Genomic DNA, 11,844 nt, shown 5'->3' on the forward strand with positions numbered 1-11,844 from the left:
AAAAAAAAAAATACATATTAAAGTAGAAAACGGAACGAAATATAAGTTTTTAAACGGAAAATTTTTATATTATTATTAAACATGAATTTATTTGAAGCTATATAATATATTTTTCTAAAAGAGAGAACTAAACATAATAAATAAAAAAAATGCGATTTAATTTGTAAAGGAATTTAAAATATTTACTATATTATTTTTATAAAAACTTATTTACAATAATAAGCAGTGATTTTCTTCCGTTTTATCAATTAAAACTATAAAATAGTCAATTTTCTAAACAACGGCCACTGATAGAACAAAAAAGATAACCGTGGTCGTTGTTTGTAGATTATTTTGTACGTACAGTATAAAGGTTGGTTTAGTCATTAAGTTTTAATTTTATTATTTGTGCATTGTATTTTTAGATATTCTATTATTTTATTTGATTTTATTGTTTATAAATACATTTATCTTTCGATTCAGTGCTACCATTTGTTTACCTCTGAAACTGATACTGAATCTAGTGAGGTACTAAACCAAACTAACACAAATAATAAAAATTTTATATAGAAATAATGTTTGAGTTTGGGAATTTGAAACTTTCGTAATTTTGCAGTACCGTTTGCAATGAAAAATCCCACATTCAGTTACTAAAGAATTCTTTATTATTTAATATACTTGGAGATAATCTCTTCACGAGTATTTATTGGCGTGATACGAGTGGGATACTATTTAGGAATATACAATATTGAGATTTGTATAATATATATGATTGTAATAATGTGTATATTCTGCTATATTTTAAACATTTTTGTTTCTCTGTTCTTAAGTTTTTTGTTTGTTCTACTTCTTGATTTGGTACAAAACGGGCATTGTAGCTTTTTTCCAAAAAATTTACTGACCAAGTTTTTCAACTATACGTTTACTGATATTTCTATTAAGTAACAATAAACAGTTTAAGTAAATTGACAAATTCTGAAACGAAATTATAGTGTAATGATATACAATTTATTACTTGTATAAATCTATTTTTCACCATTTAAGTCTCTTTTAATAAATTGAAATCGTCTTTGACTCAACCTCAAGAACATTTCTATGGCACATTAAAAATATGTAAACATAGTTTATAGGTCAGGCATGGCCAACATATGGCTGGTGTAATGGATTTATGTGGCCCGCGATTAATCTTTCGATATTAGCTACTCAGGTCAGAATAGATCGGTGAAAAATTCTGACACCTAAAAAAAACAAAATCAACAACTCACTGTGCGTTAGAGTTAACCCTCCATTACAAAGCTCTTAAGTATAGCGTAGAACATAGATAAAGCATGCTAATGTGAAAAATGTATCTGTAATCTCTATGTACAATTTAGTCTCTATGGTGTGACACCACAATGAGATCTCGCACCACCTCAAAATCTTCCTAGTGCAGTCTCTAGTTCGGCCTGTAAAAAAAGTTTTCTTTCCAATTCGGCCCGAAGGCAAAAACTGTTAGCCACCCCTGTTATAGGTTAATATTTCATTTCATAATTTCCTTAATTTATCTTTTGTTTACGAAATTAACTAAATAATTTATTGAATTTTCCGCTAAGAAATTTTATGTACGAGTACAGTATATGACGTCATTTTACTGTATACATATTTCTTGTCGGGTATATTAACCGTTATACATTATATACATTACTTACGTAACACTAGTATTTATATAATGCATAACGTATGTTAATTTTATGTAATATATATGATACATATTCGTATAGGCCTATATTGTTTTATATGCTTATTTTCTATTATGTTTTATATGCTTGTTTTATATGCTGTATTTTCTGAAGGAAAACTGTAAGTTTTCCTTCAGAAAATACGCATATAAAACAATACTTCTGAAGGAAATAAATTTCTGAAGGAAAACTGTAAGTTTTCCTTCAGAAATTTATAAGTTATATAGCATTATTATAACTAGGTACAGTAACATATATATGAACGTGTTTATGTATCTAATTGAATGTATGCATATGTATAAGCTTCTATTTAGCAGCGCAATTTATTCGCACACAAAACTGTTACTAAATCCAGCGTAACGTTAAATTGTAATAATAAAAACAATAAGCGGTGTAACTAAGATTTTGCTCTGGGGGTGATCTGGGAGAATGATGTAGAAAGTAATTAGAATTACAATTACAATTAGAATGAAGAAAAGTTAAGTGTCCCTTATATATTCCCAGACAAATGTTCTGGAATGTTTTCAATATATCTGGAAGGAAACTTCAAGAACTAACTAGATCTGAAGTATGATCTTTCTCTAGAACAATCCATGGTGACGTTGTAATTTTAAGTGAGCGATTGATAACCGATCATTCATTTTTTAAAAATTATAACAAGAAATGAAATAATTGATTGATATTGAATTATTCATTAATAAAATGTAAATTTAGATTTGTTATTTAAGACAAATTTTTTAGTTTAAATTTGATTCCCAAAGCCTCTGAGAGGGAATCCAACACACATCACACCTCATAAGTACACCATACAATTTTATATGTGTTAACTTAGCAGGCGCGCGGCGCAATCACGCCGTTAATATATGCATTATGTAGTCTGTATTACATTATTTTTATGTTTCGATATGGATTGTATTTGTATTTCTTACAGTTAAATAATTATAAGGATCTTTAGAAATCAGTATATGGAATCGTCTATAAATTATGTAACTCTATTTTTATACTTTTGAACTATCGTCCCGTCCTCCAGAAACGCCCCATAACATGTCGCAATATCCACTCCCAAAATTTCATAACGCGTATTCTCGATCAACTTCCTTAATTATATTAATGAATAATACACTGCAAGAATATTGAACGTTACATTATTTTATTAATTATGTACAAAATAATGATATAAACGGTACGGTTTACTATACAACTCTTCGGAGACAAAAATGAATTATTCTGTTACCCGAGGGTCGAGATTCTATCATTACGTAACGTTTTTGTAAACAGACAACCCTCTTGTATCCTAACTATTATCTGCATACTCACCCTGTGTAACTTAAGGACAGCCGTTATGTTTACAGAACAAAGAATAATTTGAAATTAATTCCGTTGTTTGTCTACGCGAAAAATGCATATTTAGGGAAAAAATTATACAATGCACTGTGTAAATTGAAAAAGTAAATTTTACAAGGTAAAATGGAATCACACTGTAATAAAACCGGATGTGCCTCCATTGTTGTTCTCCGGAATACGAATTATTTTCATCTATAATATCTATAAACACGAAAGTAATTGAAAATTATTTGATTAATATCAAAGACTATACAGATTTCGATAAAATTTTAAATAAAAATATACTGCAAGGACTCGAAATCGTCGATTAAATCTTCGAAGCGTGAAACAAATCATGGTAAAATTTCCGGTTTGCTGGAGTACATGTTAGGCTTATATGATTGGCAGAATATAGATGAACTTCTGATTCTGATTGGCTACATGCGACGTTTGTCGATGCTTATTCCTTTATACATTTATAGATAAACATATAAATTTAAAGGTCACTTAATTTGGGGATAACAACATCGATTCTAAACAAAGAATGTAGTATAATGCAAAATCGCAAAATCGTACTTATAGTAATTTGCATGTATAGAACGAATCTTTAATTATTTTGAGGAAGACCCATTTATAAGTTTTGTCGGTGCTTTACTATCAATATAATGGCGCTATTTAGGAGGGCGCTATATTGAAGTTTGATTTTTAAAATATAGAAATTATTCTTAATATATATAATTTATAAATCTATTTTATGTTTATTACATTTAAGACAAAAATATGATTCTTTTTTAATAAAATAAACTATACCCAATTGTAAGTATTGTTATTGCTGAATCGATTGGTGACAGAACAAACGTTTTTCCAACTTACATAAATGCTATTTCGTAATAGATTTTGGAACAAATCCTTTATATAACTCACAAAGCAACCGTTTGTAAGTCATTAAATGTGCATTATCTAAAATTGTGTTTAAAATAAATTAAAAATAAGTAAAAATTACGTTTAATTACATTATATACGGTTATAAATAAAATTATAGTAAAGAACATTTCATTATTACTTTAAACCATTGTGTCAGTTAAGTTATAACAGAAAGAAATTTTGTTAATTGTCTCCGTTTGCTTTTTAATTAATAAAATAAACAGAAATATTAACAAAATTAAATGAAACTAATTTAAATTTAACAAATGTTATTTTATTGTATGTTTTATGAGTATTTTCTGAAATAATTTACAATGAAATTTGTTTTTAACCTATTTCTTTAATAGAATTAAAATTCTATTGTAAATTAAATACAGCTTACAACATCAATTTTTTTGAGTTTATGATCAATAAAATGCGTAAGATCTATAATTTTTATTTATTACTTTAAAACGTAATTTATGGAAAAAATATTAAAATGTTTCGAATTTACAGAATTTATAAATTAGAAAAAAAATGGTATTTTCATATTGACGATGAAAATTATAAAAATAAATAAAAAATAATAATAATACAGATTTTGTCTTTTAATATACTTATAAAATTCATCTTAACGCTTGAATAAATTATCTTAAAATTAAATAAAGCTATTTTTCTTGATCTTCATTAAATACATTATAGAATTTATTGCATTATTTGATTTATTTTAATTCAACAAATGTCCAATTTGTTTAATTAAAGATTTAATTATATAATGAAATTATTTGATTTTCCTTTAATGTATTTTTGATCTTGATATATCATACTTTTTGTATGATAATTTTTTATATAAATTTAAAATTTATTTAAATTATATAATTACAAATTATTAAGAAACATTAAACAATATTGCAATAATGGACGAATTTCGTATATAATAAAGACTGAATATTTTCTAGAATAATATATTTATTTATTTTGTAAGATTTTTCTTTAAATATTTCAGACTTTTACCAAGTAACATGAAGAAATATAATAAAATACACATCAGTTGTTTACATGTTGTGTATATAGAATACAGGCTTCATTTTACTGTTATTTCCTCCAAGATTTACAGTAAATCAGAAAAATTCTCTAGCATATTTTTAATTTAACTAAATTTTTTTAATTTAATGTGAAAATATAATAATCTAATGGTAAGAAAATTTTCGAAGAACATTTTTGCTAACATTTATACAAGATGTTTGCTTTACGAATTATACTAAGAAAAAGATGAAGAGGGAAAAAAATATTTAAAAAGTAAATCTTTTATTAAAGAATAAATACTTATGTGTTTTAGTTATAGATTAAGTTTTGTATAAAATTTAGTTTTAAAAAAAACTAAATTAATTTATTATATGAACAACAATAAATTCATGTAGTAAAATGTCAAATAATCAAGTAATTCAGATATTTTTTTAATATTGATTTTAGGCGTTTTTGATATATTTTTGCATGAGAAATATTATTAATTACATATAATCAAATTATTTATATTTAAATTTAAATTACGTAATATTTATGATATTTAAAATTAATAAAATATTTGAAAATTTTACTGAAAATACTTATATTTTTACTTATTTAACGTTAAAGGTTGTATTAATTATTTTCTTCTCGCGTTATCTCTCCTATATTAATTTCTGTATTATTAATATGAAAATCATAAGTTATATATGTTTTTTCATTTCAATTTCAATAGAATTCAGTAGAAAATTTTCAATTGATTTACAAATTGGTATTTTTATTGATAGGCAATTTCCTTCCGTCTACCACACAATAATATAGTTTGTTATCCTCATTAAATTCAATAATCAATTATAATTATTTAATTGATGACGTCAGTAGTTAATTACTTTATTAAACAAATAATTATATTAAATTCATAATCACAGAATGAAACGGATTATATAAATAATAATAAATAATGAAATTGGAAAAATGATATTGTTATGATTATAATTAAATTTCTTAGATGTTGATTGAATTAACAATTTTTGAATCGTTTTAATTAAAATTTATTTAATTTTGGTTTCTTATTTTCTTTATCAGAAACGTTATTTCGATTTTCTTTTCAAGCAACTTGCTCAACTCTGACATTTTAGTTGCGTCGTTATCGTCTCAGGTTTTCGTACGACAATTTTTTTCTATGAAAATTCGCAAACAATAAATAAACATGTTTCGATATGGATTNTGCTAAAATTTAAAAATTAATATTAATTTATAGTCTAATGGTACATAATAATAATTTTAAATATAATTAATTTTTTTCAGAATAAAATAATTTTTATTCTTTTCGATAATAAGTTCTTAATTAGAAAATCGTTTATATCTTTTATTAAATTTTAATTGAGAATTTAAACTGATCATTCAATTAAATTTTTCTATTAAATAATAGAAAATTTATACTATTTTTTATAAATAAAAATTATTTTTTAATCATTTATAGGATTGAAAATAATTATCTTTAAGAAAGATGATAAATTATTTAATGATAAAATCGTCAAATAAAGAAATCAATCACTTTGGAAAAACGGAATTTGCTTAAGAAAAAAAAATTATTTCTAATGTAAATGATCTTGTTTCTCTTCTAACAAATTGTGTTTTTCTCATATAAAATAAAATAGAATTCAATGTAAAATGACACGAAGAATGCTTAGAATCTTTGATATAAATACGCAGTATTTTAAATATTATAAGATTTAAAAAAGCTTCAGAACTTTAGAATTTTAAAACTTTTATTTATATTATAAATATTTTTTCTAAATTAATTCAAAAATATTATATATTATGAATACAAAATTATTTTATATCTCTTATTGTGCTTTTATAATTTGTTCTTAATCATAAATCATTTGTATTCAAAGAAAAATTTAATTCGCCTGAGAATACACAATTTAAACAATTTTTCTGCATGTAAATTCGGTGAGAATAAGCAAATTAATGATGTTATTTTATAAGTAATTATATTTTATTGTGTTACATATGTAGAGTTGATTGACAGAAATAGAAATAATTTGAAAATCCTACAACTTTATCAAAAGGAAAGTAAAAGTTCTTTCTTTCTTTAGGGAATTGCAATTGATCCACTCCTAACAAATCCTATTTTCCTAAAATGATTAATTGCTTTATCAGCTAGTCAATTAAGTTAGAACTACATTAGACGATTGTATCATTAAATAACTTATTATCCTTAGCAACGATACTGAGTAATCCTCCATAATTACATTAATAATTACGCATGATATATGATAATCTAGAATAATTTCTTTATAAACACAAAGAAAATTACTTAAAACACATCCAACAACGTAAGTAATTAAGTCTAGCAACAGATTAAACAAATTCAGTTATTTGATTACGAGAATATAATTATAGATTACGATAAAAATTTTTATGTAAATTAAAATAAAATAAATCGTGATTATTATAAAATTAAGTATTTATACAGAACAATGAAAGTATTTAATATAATTTGTGCTTTTTTTGGAATAATTTAAGGCTTATTCTTATAATATATCAATTTTATGTAGTATTAAATTATTTTAAATGTTAAAATATAAATAAAAGATGTGTAAAGAAAAAACATTACACAAAAAATATTTGGAACAAACCATTTTTACTCTGAATATCACAATAATTTTTTTTTTAGTTTTTTTTCGATTGTCTAAACACCACATGCATAAATCTATTTTGGACAATATAATGGCATATTTAAATGCACATTTATGGACAACATCCAGCATCAAACAAAACATATTGTAGATGATGCTTTACATCAAACATTGTTAATTATGAATTTTGAAAATATCTTTTTTTCACCCAATTAAGCATTATTAGGATACACTTTTTAAAATATTCTTTTCTTTCACAACATTTTGATTTGTTTTTAAACGTACACTTAGACCTACGTCTTTTGATAGTTTTTTTCTTTAATTTTTAAATTATAACATATGAAGCGTAAACTATACAACAATGACAACAATACAATGTAGAATATTGATAATAACGTATACTTAAAAAACGTTTGTAAAATAAATATAAATTCCCCAAAATAGAAACCAGAACACTAGATTTATCCATTTTTAATGCAAATAATCACTTTTAACTTAATATTAATTTATAAGTGATTTGTAGAGTGTGATAAATGCTGGCACATATATCTAAGGAATGTGTTCTTTGTAATTAATTTGTGCGTCATCTTCTGTAATAAATTTAAATTATAAATATTTTCGAACATTTAAATAATGAATACTTTTTAAACATCAAATTTAGCAGCTTTAAATTTTAATTATTTATCTTCAAATATGATAATTTTTGTTATAAATGTAAACAAAATAATATATATGATACTGTTTGTACTAGTGTCCTGGTTTACATTTATATTTTCGGTCACTGAGACTGAGAAAAATAAAATAGTAATACATTTCAAAATTATAACTTTTTGATCACTTTTAATTGATTGACGAAAACTAATTCAGAAAATCACAAGATTTTCTGAAATAATATTAATATTTTACTGTTTAATATAAGCTACATAGAAGCCAACATTCAAAATAGCTCCTAAAAAGAAGCTACAGAAATTTTGTAATTTAAATAATAAATTCAACTGCTTATCGGGTTACAAAATTTTGTTACATAGTTAAATAAAAGCGATGGTAACTTGAATTTTAAAAAAAATATATGCATATGTTAATAATTAACACCAATGAACAGTTGCATGATTATCATGCATTAGTATGTCTTATACATTATACAGTGACGACAATCTCATGATATAGACGTTCTCATGGAAAAATAATCTCATGATTGCATTTAATTTAACTATAATTATGCGAATGTGAATGAACAACATATGTACTGTACGTACTAATATATTAAATCTTTTTTAAAAAAAATGTAAATTTGATTATTTATTTAACAAAAATATCTGAATAGTTTTAAAAACAAAGCTTTATGATTAAAGATTACTTCTAATATATTTAAACAAATCTGTATTAGAACTTTGATAAAAGTCTAAAATTTCATAGAGATATCTATAAACTTATAGATTAAAAAGTTTCACTTAATTAATGCCCTATATTTGGAAACACGTGATTTGTCTGGAACATTAATTTAAAAAATAGATCAATAAATTTAACTATTACACTAATGTTCAGATTATCTAATCACTTTTTGGATGATTATCCTGTTACCATCGCTAATTTAACAAAATTCACAGCTGTCTGATAAAAAGTTTTTCTTTATAATCATTTTCGATAAATATTAATGTGTCTCAGAATTTTTTGTTTTATAAATACATAAATTAGGCTACGTATTGTAATATAAAGCTCGTTATAATCACAGTTTAGTTAAAATTTAAAAAATAAATAAAACAAATTTTAGTGAGAATCGTTTTTATCGTCATAATCTTCTTCAAAGAATGGTACATGTATCTGTCTGATGAGAGATGATATACCTTCATCCTTGAATTGACATTTGAATAGAATATTCTTAAATGCGCATCTGAAATCTTTACTGAAATGGGCATATATGAACGGATTTATGGCTGAATTACAATAACCCAACCAGAAAAAAATTGTAAATAATAATTGAGGAAAACAATCTTCACAAAACGGTCTGATTAAGTAAACGGTGAAAAAAGGTAACCAACAACATATAAAACAACCAACGATGATACCAACAGTTTTAGTAGCTTTGGTTTCTGACCAAAATCGTTTAGCATGTAGCCTAGCGTTCCTTTTGCTCATCCTCGAAAAGAATGAACGTCCATGTTTACTGGAAGATTTTTCGCCTTCTTCTTTTCCATCTTTCTCGTCACTTAAAGTTACAGATTTTGTCGAGTTACCTGTATTACTCCTCAGTGAAGTAGTGTCTGCTTCGTCTAATTTTTTATCACTGGAATTTCTTCTAGAAGGTGAAGGTGAAGCTGGTATCACCAGGACACCGGCTCTCCTACCATTAGTACAACTCAAGTCCGGGAATTGCTTACCTCTATGTATTCTGAGAGTCACACCGTGATTTTCGTTTTTAGTTTCCTTTTTGTTACTATTTTTTGTAATTTTAAAACCGCAGTTTAAGGCACGACTTGTTTTCAAAGCGGCTTGATAGATTCGAAAGTAAAAGAACAGCATGATTAGCATTGGGATGTAAAACGACCCGAGTGACGAGTATACTACGTATCCCTTATTATTAATCAGGGCACAACTGAGTTTGCAATCGTCTTTGATGATTGGTAAACTATAATTTTCTACGTGGAAGTACGTAAGGCTAGATAAATTGGTGAGCGTTATGTCTTTAGGTATATGTTTTGGTGTATCTTTTGAACCGTAAAAAGTATCGATACCCATAGAACTGTCGTTCCATCCGACTAAAGGAGGGAAACAAATCACAAAAGAGAAAACCCAAACTGTAGCAATGAGAATCTTGGCACGTATTTTCGTCATGATTGACCTGTAGTGAACCGGCCTGGTTATGGCCACGTAACGATCTAAACTTATGGCACATAAATTGAGTATGGAAGAAGTGCACATCCATACATCTACCGCTAACCATATTTGACACCAGACCGGCCCAAATATCCATACTCTTAGCACTTCTAGAGATATTGAATACGGCAAAACTGCTAAACCTACTAACAGATCTGCCACTGCTAATGACACAATAAAGAAATTAGTTACGGTGCGTAATTTCGGGTTCAACGTAACGGCTAGTATAACCAAGATGTTCCCAGCTATCACAATACAGTTCATGATGCCGAGGAACACTAATGTCATAATTTCTTCAGTACTCCCGGAGAAATCCATATTTCCGCAGTCATTGTTAGGTATGATGCGTTCTGCTCCGATGTGTGTCATAGTTTTAGAATTTTTTTCTTCGTCTCTCGTGCACGTATTCTTGATTGTATCGGTAATCTGACATATCTATAAAATAAATAAAATAATAAAAGAGTTATTTTTGGAAAAAGTAATGAAAACACCCATCCTTANAGGAAAACTGTAAGTTTTCCTTCAGAAAATACGCATATAAAACAATACTTCTGAAGGAAATAAATTTCTGAAGGAAAACTGTAAGTTTTCCTTCAGAAATTTATAAGTTATATAGCATTATTATAACTAGGTACAGTAACATATATATGAACGTGTTTATGTATCTAATTGAATGTATGCATATGTATAAGCTTATATTTAGCAGCGCAATTTATTCGCACACAAAACTGTTACTAAATCCAGCGTAACGTTAAATTGTAATAATAAAAACAATAAGCGGTGTAACTAAGATTTTGCTCTGGGGGTGATCTGGGAGAATGATGTAGAAAGTAATTAGAATTACAATTACAATTAGAATGAAGAAAAGTTAAGTGTCCCTTATATATTCCCAGACAAATGTTCTGGAATGTTTTCAATATATCTGGAAGGAAACTTCAAGAACTAACTAGATCTGAAGTATGATCTTTCTCTAGAACAATCCATGGTGACGTTGTAATTTTAAGTGAGCGATTGATAACCGATCATTCATTTTTTAAAAATTATAACAAGAAATGAAATAATTGATTGATATTGAATTATTCATTAATAAAATGTAAATTTAGATTTGTTATTTAAGACAAATTTTTTAGTTTAAATTTGATTCCCAAAGCCTCTGAGAGAGAATCCAACACACATCACACCTCATAAGTACACCATACAATTTTATATGTGTTAACTTAGCAGGCGCGCGGCGCAATCACGCCGTTAATATATGCATTATGTAGTCTGTATTACATTATTTTTATGTTTCGATATGGATTGTATTTGTATTTCTTACAGTTAAATAATTATAAGGATCTTTAGAAATCAGTATATGGAATCGTCTATAAATTATGTAACTCTATTTTTATACT

At 25.8% G+C, this 11,844-nt stretch overlaps 1 protein-coding gene across 1 annotated transcript; it reads right to left on the reverse strand.

Moving 5' to 3' along the window:
• Nucleotides 1-7,590: 7,590 nt before the first annotated feature.
• On the reverse strand, nt 7,591-10,913 carry LOC111638636 (octopamine receptor Oamb-like). Its single transcript, XM_023384385.1, has one exon. The coding sequence runs from the start codon at nt 10,817-10,819 to the stop codon at nt 9,344-9,346; it is 1,476 nt and encodes a 491-aa protein (XP_023240153.1). The 5' UTR covers nt 10,820-10,913; the 3' UTR covers nt 7,591-9,343.
• Nucleotides 10,914-11,844: the final 931 nt, after the last annotated feature.

The sequence above is a fragment of the Centruroides sculpturatus genome, unplaced genomic scaffold, assembly GCF_000671375.1.
Source record: "Centruroides sculpturatus isolate CEXI.00-Female unplaced genomic scaffold, Cexi_2.0 scaffold1114, whole genome shotgun sequence".
Lineage (NCBI taxonomy): Eukaryota > Metazoa > Arthropoda > Arachnida > Scorpiones > Buthidae > Centruroides > Centruroides sculpturatus.

Excerpts from the sequence above, each read along its gene's own strand:
- LOC111638636 (XM_023384385.1), bottom strand. The coding sequence starts at position 10,819 with ATGACACACATCGGAGCAGAACGCATCATACCTAACAATGACTGCGGA.